Raw genomic sequence first — 18,809 nt, forward strand, 5'->3', positions numbered from 1 at the left:
TGTCTAACAAAAGTGGCGTGGAAGACAAAGCAAAATTGGTTGAGTCCTACCTACACAACTTCACCCTAACTGACATGAATGTTTGGGACCCCAACACAAAATTGCGAGACTTACAGCTGATGACTGTGGAGCTTCCCGCGCTTTGCGCTATTACTCGAAATCTTACTTATCTTCCTATACCAGTTAATTACCTTCGCGTACTTGGATGTCTTACATTATAATTAGTTATACAAACGTTCATATAAGTTCGTGCAACAAGTAAACAACCTACTTGCAAATTATACCCAATAATATATTAAAATAGGAAAAGATGTACATAAATATAGTAAACTTCTCTTTATTTATTCTTCTAACGGTTACAGACTCAACCCGCCCTGCACACTCAGTTGTAGGGGTCCGCGCACTCAGCTGCGGACTACTTGGCCTCTGCACACTCAGCTGCAGAGCCTTCCCCTACTCTATGACCTAAAGACACACTTTACACTTTTACTCAATCACTTAGACTTCTTATCCTTCTTCTCCCCTTCTCTCTACACTTAGAGCCTCGCTTTATTTATACAATCCCATGGTCCGCTAGGTCTATTAAGCTGAAATTACAATACAAAATGAGGGCAGACAACCCTGTGACTCTATCATAATTTCGCGCTCGGCGACCACAATTAGCGAAGCTTTTACAAAAATATTTGGTCAAAGTTTGAGCTTTAAGCCCCAAAAAATGCCTTGGGGGGATTCCATGCCCAACAATCCCCTAACACAAACATCATGACTCACCCTCAAGTCACTCTATCAACGCAGAGATCTTCATGCGGAATCCTTCCAACTCTGCTCGAAACGCTGCAAGGTCGGCAACGCACTGAGCTGTTGCCTGCTGGATCTGTTGCATGCGTTGTTCCGAGACCGCGGTGTCGGAAGTGCTTCTCTACATTTGTGCATGTATCCCCTGCATGTGTGTGAGCTTGCCTTCAATTTCTGTTGTGATGGTGAAGGCCTCATCGATCCAAGGCTGAACGCGCGCCTTCAGGACTGCTTCCTTGTGTCGTGCCACGTCCACCTGTTCTTTCAGCGCTTTGGCTTGTTGCATCCGTGTGAGCCTTTGAGTGAGGGCCACTGTCTGCGTAGTTCCTTTGAGGCTGTCATACTATTGTTGGAGTTCTCACGCCTCTCTCTCTAAGCGCTGGTTGTTGGGGTCCTCCTGGATATTTGTGAGGACCTCAAATGACTCTTCCAACATGCTAGTGCATTCTTGCACTGCATTGCCAATCTCGTCCAGTCCCGCTGCAATAGTGCTAGCGCGTTGTTCTCTGACTTCTGAAGGGGCGGACAGATGCACCTTAACCGCAGCTCGACAATCTTAAGGTTTAGCTCCAGTTGAACCTTTGTCATTTCCTCCCACGCCTCGCGCACCCCTACTGCTAGCCTGTGGATGCACGCCTCTGCTGGTGTGTTTGTTAGGATGACCAGCTCCAAGATGCTTTGATAAGCTTCATCTAGTACCTGTACCAACTTTCGATTCTGCGACACCACTTCGTCACGCTGTAAGCTCAACTGTTCCATGTTGATTTTCTGCTCGCTGAGGACCTGCAGGGCGCGACGCTCCTTAGCCTATAGTTCTGCAGTTATCCCATCCTACAAAACATATAAGGTCTCTCACGGGAGTGCAGTCATGTTGATGCTGAGACCCTTCAGCGCGCTAACCGTAAGCCTATCGGCATCATTTGTTGTCACTAGTGCCCCTTCTTGCAGCACTATGGTATTCGTCACCCGAGCACGCAAAATCTGTTATGTTGTCGTTGTTCCGACTGTGAGGCTGGTCGAAAGGGTACCATCCGGAGGAGGGCACACCTGCAACTCCTGCAACTGTGCTTTGAGGGCCCCCAACACAATCTGGTTCTCCTACATAAAATTTTGGAGGGCCTCGAAGGTGACATTGCGCACTGTCTCGCCGATGTCATGTAGATCACCCTCGGTTAGGGTGATCAGGTCAATAGACAACTTTGATGCCTTGACCTTCTTGCGTGGCCCTGTCTGCTCGGTTGGGTGCTAGAACTTCAACTATGTTGACGCAGTTTGCGGGTTCACGCCTCCCTCTTCTTCCTACCCATGCGAAGGCGACGTTTGGCCTTCGCATGCCTTCATGGCTACCTCCTGCGCTGCTGCTGTGACCTTTTCCTGTTCAGTTGTTGTCTATGTAGCGTCCTCTGCCGCCTGCGCTTCTGCTGTTGCTGTCTCCTTCCTTCTCTTTTCTTCCAATTGTGCGATGTGCAGTTTGGCCTCTTCTTTCTTCCTCTGTGCCACCGACTTCTCTATCTCCGTGATGTCTGGAGCGCGCCACTACGGCGACCATGTCTCCAATACATTAAAGATGACATCATTCGTGCCTACAAAGGGTAGCTTTCTCCATTGTTTGGCTTGGTCCTTGCATTCTCTGATGTATATGATATGGATGTCAGCTTTAAATTCCACAAAACTCTGCAGGCTATTGGAGACAGTGGGCAACAACTGCGGCTTGTAGTTGATCCCCATTCTGAGGTTCATCTCCATGGACACCCATAATATCTTACTGTTGTGGATCTTATTTGCATCCTTTGTGGCCTAGAGCGAAGCGTACATCGCAGCCTCCTACAGATCCCTGTCAATTGTGGGGAATTGACTATCTTCCGGCAATTCCCCTGCCACGAGTACTATGGATAGCAAAAGCCATGCATAGTGGAACATTTTTCCCTGTTCTTGAGCTTCACGACAATTCTCCAAGAATTCCTTGCAGAGGAACTTGGACCAGTTAAACTGGACCCCCTCCGCGCACTGTTCAGCAAGTGCTACCACCGGCGCAGATACCTTGTCCAAGCGACACTTGTGCATAACCTTACTAGCCAGTATTTGGGTCGCCACTCTCACTGCTTTATCGTTGATGCCAGATATGGCGTAGCCCCTTTTCTTTTTTGCCGGCTTGTATTTCTTCTTCATGGCCTTCACGATGGCCAAGTCACTGGTCTTTCCTTTCGAGATGTCTGCAGGGTCCTCTCCTTTGCATGGAAGCAAGGAAAAGCAGTGAATCAAGTTTGTCGTGATGGGGATGGGCTCCTCTAGCCACAAACACCCATCATGCACCAGGCAGAGTAGTTGCCTGATGATGAAAATTGTTATTGGGGCACGGTGGAAATGCGGCACCCGCAGCAGGTTAAGTAGCCTGAACTTTTCCACTCCGCGTAACCACTTTCACGGCTCTAATTCTGTAACCCCCACCGCAGTATTCTGCTTGGGCTTCATGAGGTGCAAGGTCTCAAGGTGAGGGAACTTCTCGTGCTCAGCGAGGTCCCAATCTTCAAATTTTAAGCTTGGCACCTATCCCAGGTGCGTGCCCTAAAAAATAATGTTGTCTAGGAAGAGCGGGGTCTGGAGTGAGCTCTTGGTCTCGTCAAGGTCCTTGGGCAGTTTAGCCTTCCCTGTCCGTAGGGGGACATAAGCGAGCAGCTTTGTCGGGGGGTGCGCAGGCTCAGTTTCCTCCTCCATGTCTTCGTCCTCGTCCTCTTTGATGATAAGGTCCTTCAGGTCTTATTCTTCTTCATCAGTTTCTACGGTGACGACCTTCCCCTTCTCCTCCATCGACAGCTTGGTGCGTAGCGGGTTCCGCGAGGACACACGTACGAGAACCATCGCTTATTTCTCCTTCTTTGGTCTTAGCAAGCGGGGTGATTTCAGGATATTTTCCGCAATCCTGGTGCCTTATGGAGCATCCCCCACAGTCAGGGCCAGCGCGGCCTCTTCTGCTGCTGCCATCGTGTCCGTCCAGAAATCTATCACTTGCGAACTTAGGGGCTCAATCAACGCTCATCACAAAACAAACAGGGTTCTTCTCAATAGCTCAATTTTCAAATGACCAAGTGTTGTTTGTTGAGCAACCCCTTGTAATTTATAGCGCTTTTTTAATTTGAATTCGACCATCCCCCCCAAATCTGGTTCATTAACGCTCCCTTGGCGACAAATTTTCCCATATCTTACCCATAAATCGCGTCTTAAATGCCTGTCACTCGCTCCATTTGGTCTTAATTCGAGCATCCCATCGTGAATAGTGACTTCAATGGTCACTTTCTGGCCAACCCGTGCGGCAGCACAACACCTTGTGTGCAATCGCAGACCTTGTGACTCTTTGCTTCTGCGCACACCTCCAACATCACGCAGCTCCCATGCATAATAGTTTATAGTCTCGCGCTTCTTTTCAACTATCTGGAGTGCTAAGACTGTACTTCCCTTGGCTAGTCAGGTGGTTGCACCACTTGTGTAAAGTTTCATCCTGTCATCCATCACGTTTCCTCGAAAATACCCACCTTTTATTGTTACGAGCAGCATCACACACTTTATCATCTACAACGCGCTACCCTGGTCAATTCACTTAGTAATGTGCAGTCCAAGCCAAGGCATCATATTGATCAATTCGTGGCGATATGCCTCAAATTTGTCATCATGATCATGCGCATCCTACCTTATCACCCTAGTCTTTTTACCGAAAAAATCTTCCTTTATCTCGTCCTCTAGCTTCTTGACTTCCACGTCTCCCATAACACTCTTCTTCCTTAATTGTACCCTTTCTTCTTCAAGTTCTTGGAGCCTAGAATTTCCTTGTTGGATTTCTTCTTCCAAGGTTCTGCGAACCGTCGTATCTACCGTTGCTATCATGCGCATTCTAAGCTTTTCATGTACGATAGGGCTTACAACATTTGCTTTATACTCCAGCCTTGGTGGTGCTTGCGCGGTCAGGTTCTTGCATGCAGTCCTATAAGCCCATAGAACCGCTGGTACGCTCAGGTCCCAGTCAGTCCGCTTAGCATTGCGAACCTTGTTCAGCGCTTCACGTACTTTGTTAAAGTTTTTTGCGTGGATATCCTTCTGCGCACTTGGTCTTTCCATACTTTGTGGTCCCAACCAGAGGGGTCGTTCGTGCCATTTCCTTACCCGCACCTACTTAGTGATCGTGTCTCCTACCGCGAGGACTGTGTGCATTCGTGCAGGTTTCGCACCATAGGCTTGTGTCCACCTGGATAGGTGGGTGCGCGGGTCGTTTCATTCGACAATCTTGTCTGTTAATTGCATCGGAGGCTTCCCAAACCGTGTGCGAATCATTCTTCTACATTCATGCCAGTCTTCAAAACTTCTTTGGTGCGTAACCCACCATCTTGCGGGCGTAGCTCGCAGTACCCATTTCAGAGCGTCGAAGCGCTACGATTCCGACACTTCTCTTTCAATTTTTTCAAGAAGTCATCCACATCACTTAACCCGTCGTACATAGGAAAATCTCTTATCTCTGTTGCTACGCAGCACAACGACCTCGTCATCATGTTATAGTGGAGCGTGGTTACCTCGTGTAACCGGTTTTGCCATCGTTTTATCTCCTTGTCAGAATCTGATGTGCAGGAGCATTCGTGTTCCCATGAGATTCGGCCGTGGTTGGATTTACCCACTCTTGCTCCCATGCGTTATCTTGTAGATGCAGTCCAGATCATCATCACTGTCATAGTCGCGCACTGGCTCCATGTAGCGCGATCCTTCTGCAAGGTCTAAAGGTACCACTACGTGCAGAGAATTTTTCTCAAAGATCATCTTGTGCTTCTTTAGATTTATCACTCCATTCATGTCAGTGGCCCAATCTATTCCCAATAACGTGGGGTAGGGATTGTTGTCACCAACAATCTTTATCAGTTCGAAATATACTAGCACGCTTGCTCCTTCAATATCTACTGTGATTCCTTGCAATATCCCCATAGGTAGGATCTTCTGTTGGTTCGCCATTTGCAGTTGGATAGGAGACCATTGCAACGCAGACCTGCCCATGTGCTACCATGTCTGCTTTAGTAGGACGTTCGCATCCGATACTAGATCCAGAATCACTTGGTCCATCTCATATTGCCCAATCTGTGCGGTCAATCTCATCTTCCTTCCTGTTCACGTCGTGTGCTTCCCAAGCTTCCGGACTACGCGCGATTCTCCTGGTGCAGTCCTAGTGCATCTAGTTATGAGTTCTTGCAACCCCTTTATAGCCTTGTTGTTGCGTAGCAGCTTCATGCATGTCTCCAAGAACGTAGTAAGCATCGATGGGTCCATTTCTAGCTCCAGTCTGTCTTTACTTCCTGAAGTGGAGGCATCAACGAAGCTTCTCTTAGCTTCCATGAAGTTCTTCTTAGCGCGCTCCAAATCAAATTTCGGTTCCTTCGTTGGAGCCTTGCGAACCCAGGTATTTTCTTAAGGTTGCTTACCTTTGTCATCTCTTGTCGTAATTCCACTCCAGAGCACGATATTTACATTAGGGTCTTCCTCACGCGGCTCAGACCTCATCATTTGCAGGTTCTGAGTCGGGGGAGGTTGGAGTGCTCCTTTATTACGCAACCTCACTATCAGTGTGGGACAATCCTCCATCTCATGATAAAAAAACGTACAATACAAGCATGATGGTCGCGTTGGATTCATACAATCGCAGGCATAATGCCCTGGCCCTCTGTAATTGTAACATATCAGCTATCCGTGACCTCTTCCTGGTCCCCCTCCACCTCGGCCTTATCCGCACCCCTGAAATCCGGTGTGCGCCATTCCTGCATTTTGATCGAGGGGCCATGTTTTGGCTTGAACTCTGTAGGTAGGAGTTCAATCCATCATCAGCTCATAACTTCGACAGGTGCACTCATCATGTCCCACTGACCTATAGAAATTACAGAACAACTGCTATGAATTCTGCGTTTACTTTTGTAATAGATGGCAGTTATCTATAGCATGCTTTCCTCCTATCTGACAAATCGTGCATCATAGTGCAGGCGTCGCACTTGGTCCTGATTGTGCCTCTGGTCTTAGTGGCATTAGCCCTCCTCTCGCAAGGTAATTCGCGAACACTGGGCAATGGTCCTTATCGTGCCCCTGCCCCTTGCATTTTACACACCATACCTCATCGCGCATCTCTGGGCGAGCTGTCCAGTCTTGTTTCAAACTCTACATCTCAAGGCACAAATTTTTCAACTGCACGTGAAACTGTTGAACTCCTAGGTTGGGATCTTGTATTGGGGTCTCGTGCAATCTCATCGCGACCTCCAAGGCCTCGGCCTGAGTGCTTAGCCTCTGTTGTGACAACGTGTTCTATAGATGTGGCATTAACAATGCTACAAACCATTCATGGTGTTGCCCATCTGTTAATGTCATGTTCGCTTCGTGAATTGTTCACTTCAATCTTTGATCCAACTCCCACAGGGTCTCGCCTGGTAGCATCGTGATTTCCTTGAACCCAATGATCGACTATGCCTCTAATTTTGGCCTGCTAAAGTCTTTGTTTATCACAGCTTGAATATCCGCGATCCCCGCATTTAGATTGTCATTGGAATGCTTAATGTACCAGGTCAGTGCTCGATCCTGCAGAGCGCTAACCAATGTTTCCTTCTTTCTATTGTCATCTGTGACTTCATGTGCTTCCCATATAGCTTTTATCACGAACCAAAATTGGTCTGGATCTTCATTCCCTACTCCTTTGAACACTGGTAACCTTATCGCGCTTGCCATCCTGCTTCGCAGTGGTGGCGGAGGTGGTGTGTGCGAAGACGGGGTGAAGATAGTGAAACTGGCGGTGATGTGGGTGGGGGTGGTATGGGCGGAATTCTCTGCCTTATCAGATTAATCGCACTTCTTGGCGAGATCTTCGCGAGCTCTTCCTCACCCCCTCGTGGAGGTGAAATCAAGGGGCTAGTTTCTAGTTCCGTGCTATCTTCGTTTCTGTAGATTCTCCCACTTCGTGTAGCTGCAAACATCAATTTATTCACATAACTTGTTTTTCACACAGTAGCATTTTAATCCAAGTGTTCAAATATTTAACGTACTTACCTCGTGATCATTTGAGGATGCGTCGTTATGCCTTGCTATAACTAACTAAAGTATCTACCGCGAATTCGACGATGAATCCTCCTATGATTCAATCAAGCCAGTGATCGATGGCGCGCACGATCTTATCTTCCAATACTTCGAGTCAGCGCACCACTTCTGGAGTCCACACAATAGGTCTGTCGAATTTACACCTTCCTTGGCTATCTGCTAGCTTCACTATCCACTCGTACAAATCAGTGGGGAAGGACACAGAAAATTTCGTGGATCTCTGTATATAAGTAGCAGCCTAACCACTCTTCCTTTGATGGCCGCGGATTCCTGTTTTCCCATGCCGCGAATTCGTGAATCTTCCTATCCAACCAATCTTCAATTCCTTTCTTTGTCGAATTCTAGTGATACGACATCAGACATCTCTATGTAGATCCCAGTCCTGGCAACAAAACCATTTGTTGGCTTGTTGGGGCCCGACCCAGGTTCATAGTTAGTTAGCCAAACAAATCCCTATGCTATTGGCCCTTTCGGTAACAGTCCACGGAGCGCGAACTGAGGTCTCACTCGATGTAGTATGGGAGGGCGCTAGAACCAGGTTTCCGCACCCTTTAGACGTCTGAGATGTTTGACTGGTCCAACTGTTTGTCCCTACACGCAGGTTACTCCGTGCACTTCCCTGTTCCTCATGCCGTGATACACTACCTTCGCACAGCCCTAACCAGGGGTTGTGGAGCTTCCGCGTTGCTAAAGTTGTGCTCTGCGCTATTACCCGAGATCTTACTTATCTTCATATACCAATTAATTACCTTCGCATACTTAGATGTCTTACGTTATAATTAGTTATACAAACATTCATATAAGTTCGCGCAACAAATGAACAATATACTTGCAAATTATACCCAATCATATATTAAAACAGGAAAAAGATGCATAGAAATATGGTAAACTTCTCTTTATTGATTCTTCCAATGGTTACAGACTTGACCTTCCCTGTGCACTCAGCGGCAGGGGTCCGTGCACTCAACTGCGGATTGCTTGGCCTCTGCGCACTCAGTTGTAGAGCCTTCCCCTACTCTATGACCCAAAGACACACTTTATTCTTTTACTCAATCACTTAGACTTCTTATCCTTCTTCTCCCCTTCTCTCTACACTTAGAGCCTCACTCTATTTATACAATACCATGGTCCACGGACCATGGGTAGGTCTATTATGCTGACATTACATTACAAAATGAGGGCGGACAACCTTGTGACTCTATCATAATTTCTCACTCTGCGCCCACAATTCGCAGAGCTTTTACCAAAAGATTTGGTCAAAACTTGGGCTTTAAACCCCAAAACATGCCTTGGGGGGATTCCATGCCCAACATTTATGAATTTAGCAATTAGATTTTTATCTATTCTGTAAGTGTGAATGAGATAGTTAATGCATGTATGTTTGAGTTCTGAAATGATAGAATAACCTTTTATTCTCAAGCAACCCTGGTAGCTAGATGATCAAGTGCAAGGTTAGCATAGTTTCCTTTTTGCAAGTGATTTGTGTAATTTCATAGCTAGATGATTTATGTCATTTCATAACATTTACAAGTTGGAAGCTTTCATTTCCTGAATTGATAAGCATTTACTTTCTCTACACTAGAACTAGCCTTTACATTATGCTTTCAGTAGTCAGAGTCCTTTTAGTTCAATAGAGGAATGGTTTGGAACCCTAATGGTCAAGTGCCCCAGTTGAGAAGTGACATGAGTAGAATGATGCATCTGTTGTGTATATAGCACTGTCACCTCCAAATTTGTACGAAACCTCATGTTGATAAAGTAAAGCTGGTAGTCTTGGGAGTTGTAGCATTCTTGCTGCAATACTAGGGCTCATCAATAATCAACCAATATTTTGTCCATGGGGCAAGAAAGGCCTTATAACCTGTTAAAAAATGTAGCAATAAAGGCTCGCTTTGACTTCACCCTTAGTCAAATCGAGGAAATCGAATATCCACATCAATAGGACAACTTGGAGGCAGTTAACTAGTGTGACATGGCTCTTATCACTTAGTTAATTTAGTAAATTCGAGTTAGAGAGCTTGGAGTTCAGTTATGCATGTGTGATTGTTAACTTTTAGCAATCTAGTTCAATTATTTTTTGTTGTATTCAGTTAACTGATCTCTAACTATTGTTGGAGTCATTAGAAGGTCAATTGTGCAATGGGGCAACAATATAACTCAAAGATATGTCAGTTAACCGATCAATCAACCCAAAATAGCTAATGCATGCATGGAATTCGAATTCCATAGCTGAAGTGGGGATGACGAGGCAATGTAACATGAGCTATATAATAGTTGAGTGTATAGGTGTTGCATGAGGTTAGGAGATCAATCCTTAGGAATTGCGCAACCAAATAGGAGGAAATTCCTATATTTTATGGGCTAATTTCCTCAAGAATTGCGCAAGGAAATAAGAGGCTTAGTGAGCAAATAACTGGTTAAGTGTTGGCTAGAGTTTCTCATTAAGGAGAGAACATTTTTTTTTGTAGGTTGTGCTTAGAGTTGGAGCATGCAATTGTAATAGTTTCTCTATTCAATTGATTAATGCAAATAGGATTGAGTGTTTTTTTCCCAGTTGGGTTCCCTTAGAAATCACTGTCTATTTGTGGTTTTGCTTATTGCATATCTATGCGTGTTGTTCTAAATTGTGATTTCCATTCCGCAGATTAATAGAGTATAATTGTGTCTCTTGTTTTCAGATTGAAATATTGAGTATTTGCAATTTATATGAAATTTCTACCTGGTATCAGAGCCCTGAAATCACGTTAGAACCTGTATTTTGATCTTGTCTCTCAGGAATTTCGAAGTAGCAACTTCAGTGTAACAATTTTTCTTCAGGATTGTGAGAATGTATTTTAGCAGGCTGAGATTGGAGTATGCTCTGGAGGGTAGCTCCAATTTTATAGCCTGGAAGGATCGAATGGAAGTAATGCTTTATGACAATGGTGTGTTAGAATATGTGAAATTTGATCTTGAAAGGCCTCCATACTTAGATGCACAACAGTTAACCCAATGGAAGAAGTATGTTGCAAAGGCGAGGAGAATTATTCTGGAAGGTGTGAGAGACCATGTGGTCTCAAATATCCATGGCAAAGAGACACCATTTTCTATGTGGAAGACATTGATTGAGTTATTCGAAAATAACATTGACCATAGAAAATTGGTCCTGAAAGACAAACTTCGAAACATCAAGATGCAGAAAAATGACACTATTCTGCAGTATCTCTCTAGGTTTACACAAGTTCGAGATGAACTTGGATGGGTTAGGGTGAATGTAGTAAAATATGACCTGGTGAACCTAACTCTTATAGGCCTTCCAAAATCTTGGAACAACGACCACAACTCTGTGAATGGGAGGGAAAAATTACCAAATTGGGAAAGGTTGTGGTCTGATTTGGTTCAAGAATATTTTAGGATAAATAACAAAGATGTAACATCATCTAAAGCAGATGATGAAGAGAATTTTGCATTGGTTTGAAAGGGGAAGAAGGGAAAAGGATAGAAGACCCAAAGCAAACATAAACCCAACCAACATAATGGTAAGAAGAAAGATTTGAGCAAGATAAAATGCTTCCATTGCCATGAATATGGGCATTATGCAACAAAATTTCAGCACAAGAAGTCGTAAGGAGGAGCAACAGATCAAGCACTGGCTTCAAAATTTGAATTAGACTTCACCCCAATAGCATGCATGGGCAACACTGTTATGGGGAGTGAGTGGTACCTTGATTGTGGTGCCTAGTTCCATATGATAGGGTGCAAGGAGTTATTCAATAGCTTGGAGGAGAAGGATCTCTAGATGCATATCGAAATGGGGGATGATGAGAAGTACAATACTCCTGGAATTGGTACTATCACCTTTGAGAGGGAGGAAACCTCTCGTCTTCGCCTCAAAGATGATAAGTATGTACCTGGGTTAAAGAAGAACCTGATCTCTGTAGTAGTACTGGAGGATAGATGCTATGATGTTATTTTTAGTAAAAGGAAAGACTTTCTGATATTGATAGCTACCAAACAAGTGAATCATATCAGAGTTTGAGTGAATAACCTATACAAACTTGAGGTGGGAGATTGCAGTGCATTGAGAAACAAGGCTGAAAAGGTCATGCATAGTCAAGATGTTGAAGAACTCTAGCACAAGAGATTGGGTCATCTACACCATGGTGCCTTAAAAATCATGTAGCAAATTACCACTGGTATCCTTAAAGGCTCCCTTAACCAGAAAGATGTTTGCAAGGGTTGCACATTGGGGAAATATGTCAAATCCACCTTCCATGAATGAGATAGCAGAGCAAATGCAATCTTGGAGCGAGTCCACTCTGATGTTTGTGGACCCTTTTCTATAACCTCCACAACAAAACATAAGTACTATGTTATTTTTATTGATGATTTCTCTAGAAAATGTTGGATCTTATTCATGCGGAAGAAGGATGAAGTTTTCTAAAAAATGTTGAATTCAAGGCATTGGTTGAGAAGGAGAATGGGAAGAAAGTGAAGGCTCGTAGAAGTGACAATGGAGGTGAATTTGTTTCGCATGCCTTTAAGGATTTATGTGCCAAAGAATGTATTTGAAGAGAGATGAAAACACCCCATGACCCACAACAAAATGGGTTAGCTGAGAGGAAGAACATGACCATAGTGGGAGCAACAAGGGCCATGTTGCATGATTAAGGGTTGCCAATACATCTATGGGAAGAAGCATGCAACACTGCAATCTACTTACAGAACCAGAGTCCTCATATAATACTTGGTATGATCACACTGGGGGGAGCTTTTTCTAGGGGAAAGCCTGATGTGTCTCATTTCAGAATTTTTGGAGCTTCAGTTTATTGTCATGTCTCCAAGGATTCGAGGAAGAAATTTGAGCCTACAACATAGATGGGAGATTTTGTAGGATACACCGAAACTCCACACAATTATCGGGTGTATCTTCCTTCACTGAGGATGACAGTTGTAAGGAGAGATGTCAAGTTCGATGAGGGCAAGGCCATGAGATGCTCTATGGAATGAGAACTTAAGTATCCCACCGAAGCATGAGCTTATAGGTCCAAAGGAGGAGCCTCTGGATGAGCTTCAAGAGCTTGTGGAGCAGCCACACGTAGCAGAGCAGACAAGAGGCAGAGTGGAGGCACCCCCTCAACCAAAATCTTCCAGAGAGGGGAGAAAGAGAACCATACAAGCTAATAGATTGGTGCAAGATGTTAGGGAGAATGTGGGAGCCCCTATATCACAACGTAGGCAGAGGAGGTCACCTGATAAGTACACTTGTTACATGGCTCTCATGATAGAGCTCATTGATACAAAGCCTTATTCATTCGAGGAAGTAGTTTCTCAACTTGTTTGGGTTGATGCCATGGTGGAAGAATATGAATCCATCACGAAGAATAGTGTATGAGAGGTGGTATCGAGACGAAAAGGGAAATCAATGGTTGGTTCAAGATGAATCTACAAAGTGAAGCATGCAATAGATGGGAACATCAAGAAGTACAAGGCAAATTCATGGCCAAAGGATTTTCTCAGGTAGATGGAATAGACCATGAGGAAATTTTCGCACGAGTTGCGATATATTCCTCAATTAGATCCATTCTAGAAAATCCACCAGATGGATGTGAAGACCGCCTTTCTCAACTGGGTTGTTGAGGAGGAAATTTACATAGAGTAGCCAGAAGGATTTGAGACATATGATCAGGAGTCACACGTGTGTAGACTCAAGAGAGCATTGTATGGTCTTAAACAGACACCCCAAGCATGGTACACTTAGATCGATAATTATCTATATGGATTGGGCTTCACCAAAAGTGAAGCAGATGCGAACCTCTATCACATTGTGGTAGATGGTAAGTTGCTTATTCTTGTCTTGTATGTTGATGACTTAATATTGACAAGTGATGAGCAATTGATCTGCTCTTGCAAAGAGGATATTGCAAGGGAATTTGAGATGAAAGACATGGGCCTAATGCATTACTTCATCAGGCTGGAAGTATGGTAAGGTGATGGTGAATTGTTTGTGTCTCAGGGCAAGTATGCCTTTGAAATACTTTAGAGATTTCACATGGAGAGGTGTAAGCCCATGGACACATACTACTTGGAGGATGGAGAATGCCACTTCAGGTGAAGAGGTTGATGCTACCATTCACAAACAACTTATGGGGTCTTTAATGTATCTTGTGAACACAAGACCCGACATGTGCCATGAAGTAAACCAACTTGGTCAAGTGATGGTGAGGCCTGCCAAGTTGTATTGGAAGGCAACAAAGCATGTGTTACGATACCTTAAAGGCACTACCAAGTATGTATTATGGTACAAGAGGACAGAGGGAGTGAAGCTTCAAGGCTTCACCAATGTAGATTGGGCAGGGAGTCCATCAGATAGGAAAAGTACTTTAGGTGTTATCTTCAGTGTTGGGTCCACAACTATTTCCTAGTACAACATGAAGTAGAGGTTTGTGGCGCTCAACTCAGTGGAGGTTGAATACATGGCTGCAAGCTAAGAAACATGTGAAGCCATATGGATGAGGAAAATACTTGTGGGCCTTTTTAGTCAAAAGATGGATCCAACAATGATATATTGTGATAATAAAAGTTGCATTAAGCTCTCTAAGAATTCGATATTTCATGATAGGTCCAAGCACATTGATATCCAGTATCATCATTTGCGGGATTGTGTGCAGAGGAGAATTATGTTGCTACAATACATTCCAATTGAGGAGCAAGATGTTGACATCTTGACAAAGGCATTGTCAAGAGGTAAATTTGAATTCCACAGGTGCAGGATAGGGGTGGTGAAAAATCCCTTTCTTGCTAAGAGGGAGTGTTAAAAAATGTAGCAAGAAAGGCTCAATTTGACTTTAGCCTTAGTCAAATTGAGTAAATCGAATTTCCACATTAGCAGGACAACTTGGAGGCAATTAACTAGTGTGACATGGCTCTTGTCACTTAGTTAGCTCAATAAATTCGAGTTAGAGGGCTTGGAGTTTAGTTATGCATGTGTGATTGCTAAATTTTAGCAATCTAGTTCAATTATTTTTAATTGTATTTAGTTAACTGACCTCTAACTATTGTTGGAGTCAATTGAAGGTCAGTTGTGCAGTGGGACAACAATCTAACTCAAAGATCTATCAGTTAACTGATCAATCAACCCAAAATAGCTAATGCATGCATGGAATTCGAATTCCTCAGTTGAAGTGGAGATGACAAGGCAATGTAACATGAGTTGTATACTAGTTGAGTGTACAGGTGTTGCATGAGGTCAGGTGATCAATCCTTGGGAATTGTGTAAGAAATAAGAGGAAATTACAATATTTTAGGGACTAGTTTCCTTAGGAATTGCGCAAGGAAATAAGAGGTTTGGTGAGCAAATAATTGGCTAAGTGTTGGCTAAAGTTTCTCATTTAGTAGACAAAACAATTATTCTTTTGCAGGTTGTGCTCAGAGTTGGAGCATGCAATTGTAATAGTTGCTTTATTCAATTGATTAATGCAAACATGCTTGAGGGTTTTTTTACTAGTTGGGTTCCCCTAGAAATCACTGTGTATTTGTGGTTTTGCTTATTGCATGTCTATGCATGTTGTTCTAAATTGTGATTTTCATTCCGTAGATCAATATAGTAGAATCACGTCTTTTGTTTGTTGAAATCTCGAGCAATTGCAATTTCTATCAAATTTCTACATAACCTCCATCTATGAATCTTGCTTTAGGTTGCGAGGGAACTTACTGTTAATGATGATACCTAGAGTCTCCCTTCACTTAACTTACTTTGGATGGTCTTGAGACGCCCATAACTGTAAGGATAAGAAAAAACCCTACCCACATGCCAATAAACAATGAACAATAAGGGAGGTTGGTGTGCATCAGTTGGGGTCGCATTAGGGTGATGGGTCAATCCTAGATCTGTTAGGTGACAAACAAGGCTGCAAAGGTAAAATGAAGGGAAGCTCCTGCACTGAAGCATAAACACTGCAAAACCCCATTACCACCTTTTAAAATATCATATTTTGACTCTTCATTGTGAGAGAGATGTGTAATTTATTCATTCTTAATATGTAATTAATATATAACATTCAAAAAGTATTAATAACAAAAAAAAGTTAAATATGACTCATAAATTATATATATATATATTTATTTTATTATTCTTATTCTTATTATTATTATTTATTATTTATTATTATTTTTTATCTTTTATTTTATTTTTTTCTATTACTAAATATCAAGACATGTAAATACAAATAAAATATTTCAATGCCAACTAAATACAAATAAAATATTTCCATGCCAACTATGTATATATACAAAGATATTTTTTATTTTTAAATATGAGGGACATGCTAATCATATATAAAATATTTCAATGTTAACCATGAATACATTATATAAAATAAAACGAGTGAAAATATTATTTTTTTTAATTAATTTTTTTTTATTAGTGTTTTGCCATATTCATCTTAACTCTGAATTTACCGGATCCAATCTTCCTAAGTGAAAATATTATATTATGTTATATAAAACAAGTGAAAATATTGTTTTATATTATAATATATTATATAAAACAAGTGAAAATAAAAAAAATCTTATAATTAAAATAATTTTATTAGTATTTTGCTAGATCTATCTTAACTTTAAATCTGCCAAAAGTAAAAGAGATTAAATCTTCCTAAGTGAAAATCTTTCTTTAAAATTTACACTAAAAATAAAATTTGCATATTGAAAAATTTAATCCTTAAATCCAAAATTAAAATAAATATATATTAATTTAAATCCAATTAAATTATTTATTTATTTTTATATATACTTTCATTTAAAATTTATTTATATTATTTAAAAAATATAATTCAAATAAAATAATTCTTTTTCAATTCTCAATTCGGTTTTTGTTTAATTTCCTCCTTATCTGATCTAAATCTATATGCTTTACTACCAAAGTAAAGGAAAAGTCTAATATTCCAGGATTTGGATTACATTTTCAATGGTTGATGGAGCAATAATTTTTTTTACAGCAGCAAATTACGGGTCAATATTAACCACGAGTCATCCTCGATTTCTGAGCCACATAATTTTTTCCCAGTGATTTTGGACTGAAATTAGCAACAACTTGGGGAAAAAATATTCCCGGCGTTGAAGTAATCACAAGAGGAACAACAATAATGGGGTATTGGGCCAATTCTATATCCACGTCACCACGAGCGGAAACTTGGTGGAAAGGCAAAGCCACCCTAACAGCCCAAACAAAGGAAACGTACGGCACAGTATCAAAATTTAGTACACCGAAGACTTTCAAGAAAAAACAAGCGCCCCGCTACTGGAAGGAAGGCGACTATAAATGACAGTTTCTTGCCCTTGAAGCAAACTTTCAGTGTTAAATTTGTTTCGAATCTTCGTCGCAGACCTCGGATTAAACCGCTCTGCAAAGGCCTGGACATTTGTTTGCAATTCAATATGCATCTTTACAACGCCTGGTTGCCTCCTCCGGTGGCGGAGCTCGCAGTTAAAGAAAAGGACGCGTTTACGGAAGTAGTGAACACAGTGAAAGATGCATGGAAGCCTGACGATCCTTCCTCTGCATATGCCACTCTCAAGTGGATTCCGATCTTGCACAAGTAAACATTTAAGTTATTTCTTTCAATTTCGCAGCTGATGGCTTCTGAAAACCCTCTGCTCCTGATTTATACGATTTTTATACGTTCTTCAAAAATTAGGAGAATACCTTTGCAGACACTGTTGCTATATTGTGTAAAGACTCTAAATTTCACTGACATTTAGCCTTAGACAAAGTTTTGTTATTGCTACTTTATGAAGGTTTTAGGAAAATGTTGGGTAAGTCATCCTTTGAACCTAATAGCTGCTACTATTTAATGTCCGGATACTTTCTCTTAGCATGCCGTTTATTTCAAGGCACTGTGTTAGATAAAGCCACATTGTGCTTTGGATGCTAGAAGCTTCGAACGAGTCTAATGGATACCAAAGTTTACGACCTATTCTCATGTAAAGGCGAATGACTAATTGAACCGCTGGTTCGGGTGTATTTTGAATCATGGTTTTCATATGTTCACGTTAGTGCCACTTTAGACTAAGAAATGTTTTCTGTATTGGCATCTTCCGTGTGCAATATTATTTAGGCATTTTGAAATTTGTTAAAGTCAATTTAAATTTGATTAAATTGAACCGAAATTTTCCCTGGGTGCTTTTCTGATTTGGCCTCAGTAGAATCCCGCTATCCATTCTTGCTTTAGAATCATCTTAAAATGAATTGAAATCGCAGATTTCGATTGCCCAGAGCTCTTCAGCAGTCAAAAAACCCTTATTGCACCTGGATAAGACATTCTCAACACTTCGAATTGCAATTCCATGAAGAAATTCTTTCTGTTGGACCCCTGTTGAAAATATCTGATATATTTCTGAGTCTAGGTCTCTGTAATTTGAATTGTTTTGATTTATTTTTTCGGATCTATTACATTGAATTGTGTATCAAAGTTTTGAATTAACAAGTGTGGTTCATCAACAGGACAAATGAATGGAGATGAAGATCATCATTCATTTGTCCTGAAAATGAACCACACTTATTGATTTGAAACATCCACACAAATAATTTGATGTGATAAATCGAGAAGAAATAGATCAAAATATCTGATATAGGCTAGCATGTAAACTCATAGGACAGAAAGAGCTCAGATTGTTCGTTTGTCATCTTAAACCTTAGACATTTCTTCCTTTACAATGTCAGAAAAAGTTGATTGAAATTGTAGTAAATTCTGATTGACTAATCAATAAATATTATTGTGTTTAATTGCTAAAGAATTTGACATCACTAATATGTAGTTAAACTTTGTGAAGTTGAATTGTGTTTGAGTTTTGAAACATTCCAATGTCATGTTTCAAGTGGACACTCTGCCTGTTATCAAAGGATCCATTTGAAATTTCTATAAAATAAAAGA

The 18,809-nt window shown here is 41.8% G+C and overlaps 1 protein-coding gene across 1 annotated transcript in view; it reads left to right on the forward strand.

The window, feature by feature from the left end:
- The first annotated feature begins 17,139 nt into the window (after positions 1 to 17,139).
- Positions 17,140 to 18,809, forward strand: part of PA200 (proteasome activating protein 200) — a 212,571-nt gene continuing 210,901 nt past the window's right edge. The window contains exon 1 of the mRNA XM_089428912.1: positions 17,140 to 17,474. Coding sequence (XP_089285038.1) covers positions 17,314 to 17,474 — 161 coding nt within the window. The 5' untranslated portion in view covers positions 17,140 to 17,313. The remainder of the gene's footprint in view (positions 17,475 to 18,809) is intronic.

This window comes from Pinus tabuliformis, chromosome 4_2 (assembly GCF_031772625.1).
Source record: "Pinus tabuliformis cultivar Carrire ecotype Pingquan chromosome 4_2, CPIR1, whole genome shotgun sequence".
Classification (NCBI taxonomy): Eukaryota; Viridiplantae; Streptophyta; class Pinopsida; order Pinales; family Pinaceae; genus Pinus; species Pinus tabuliformis.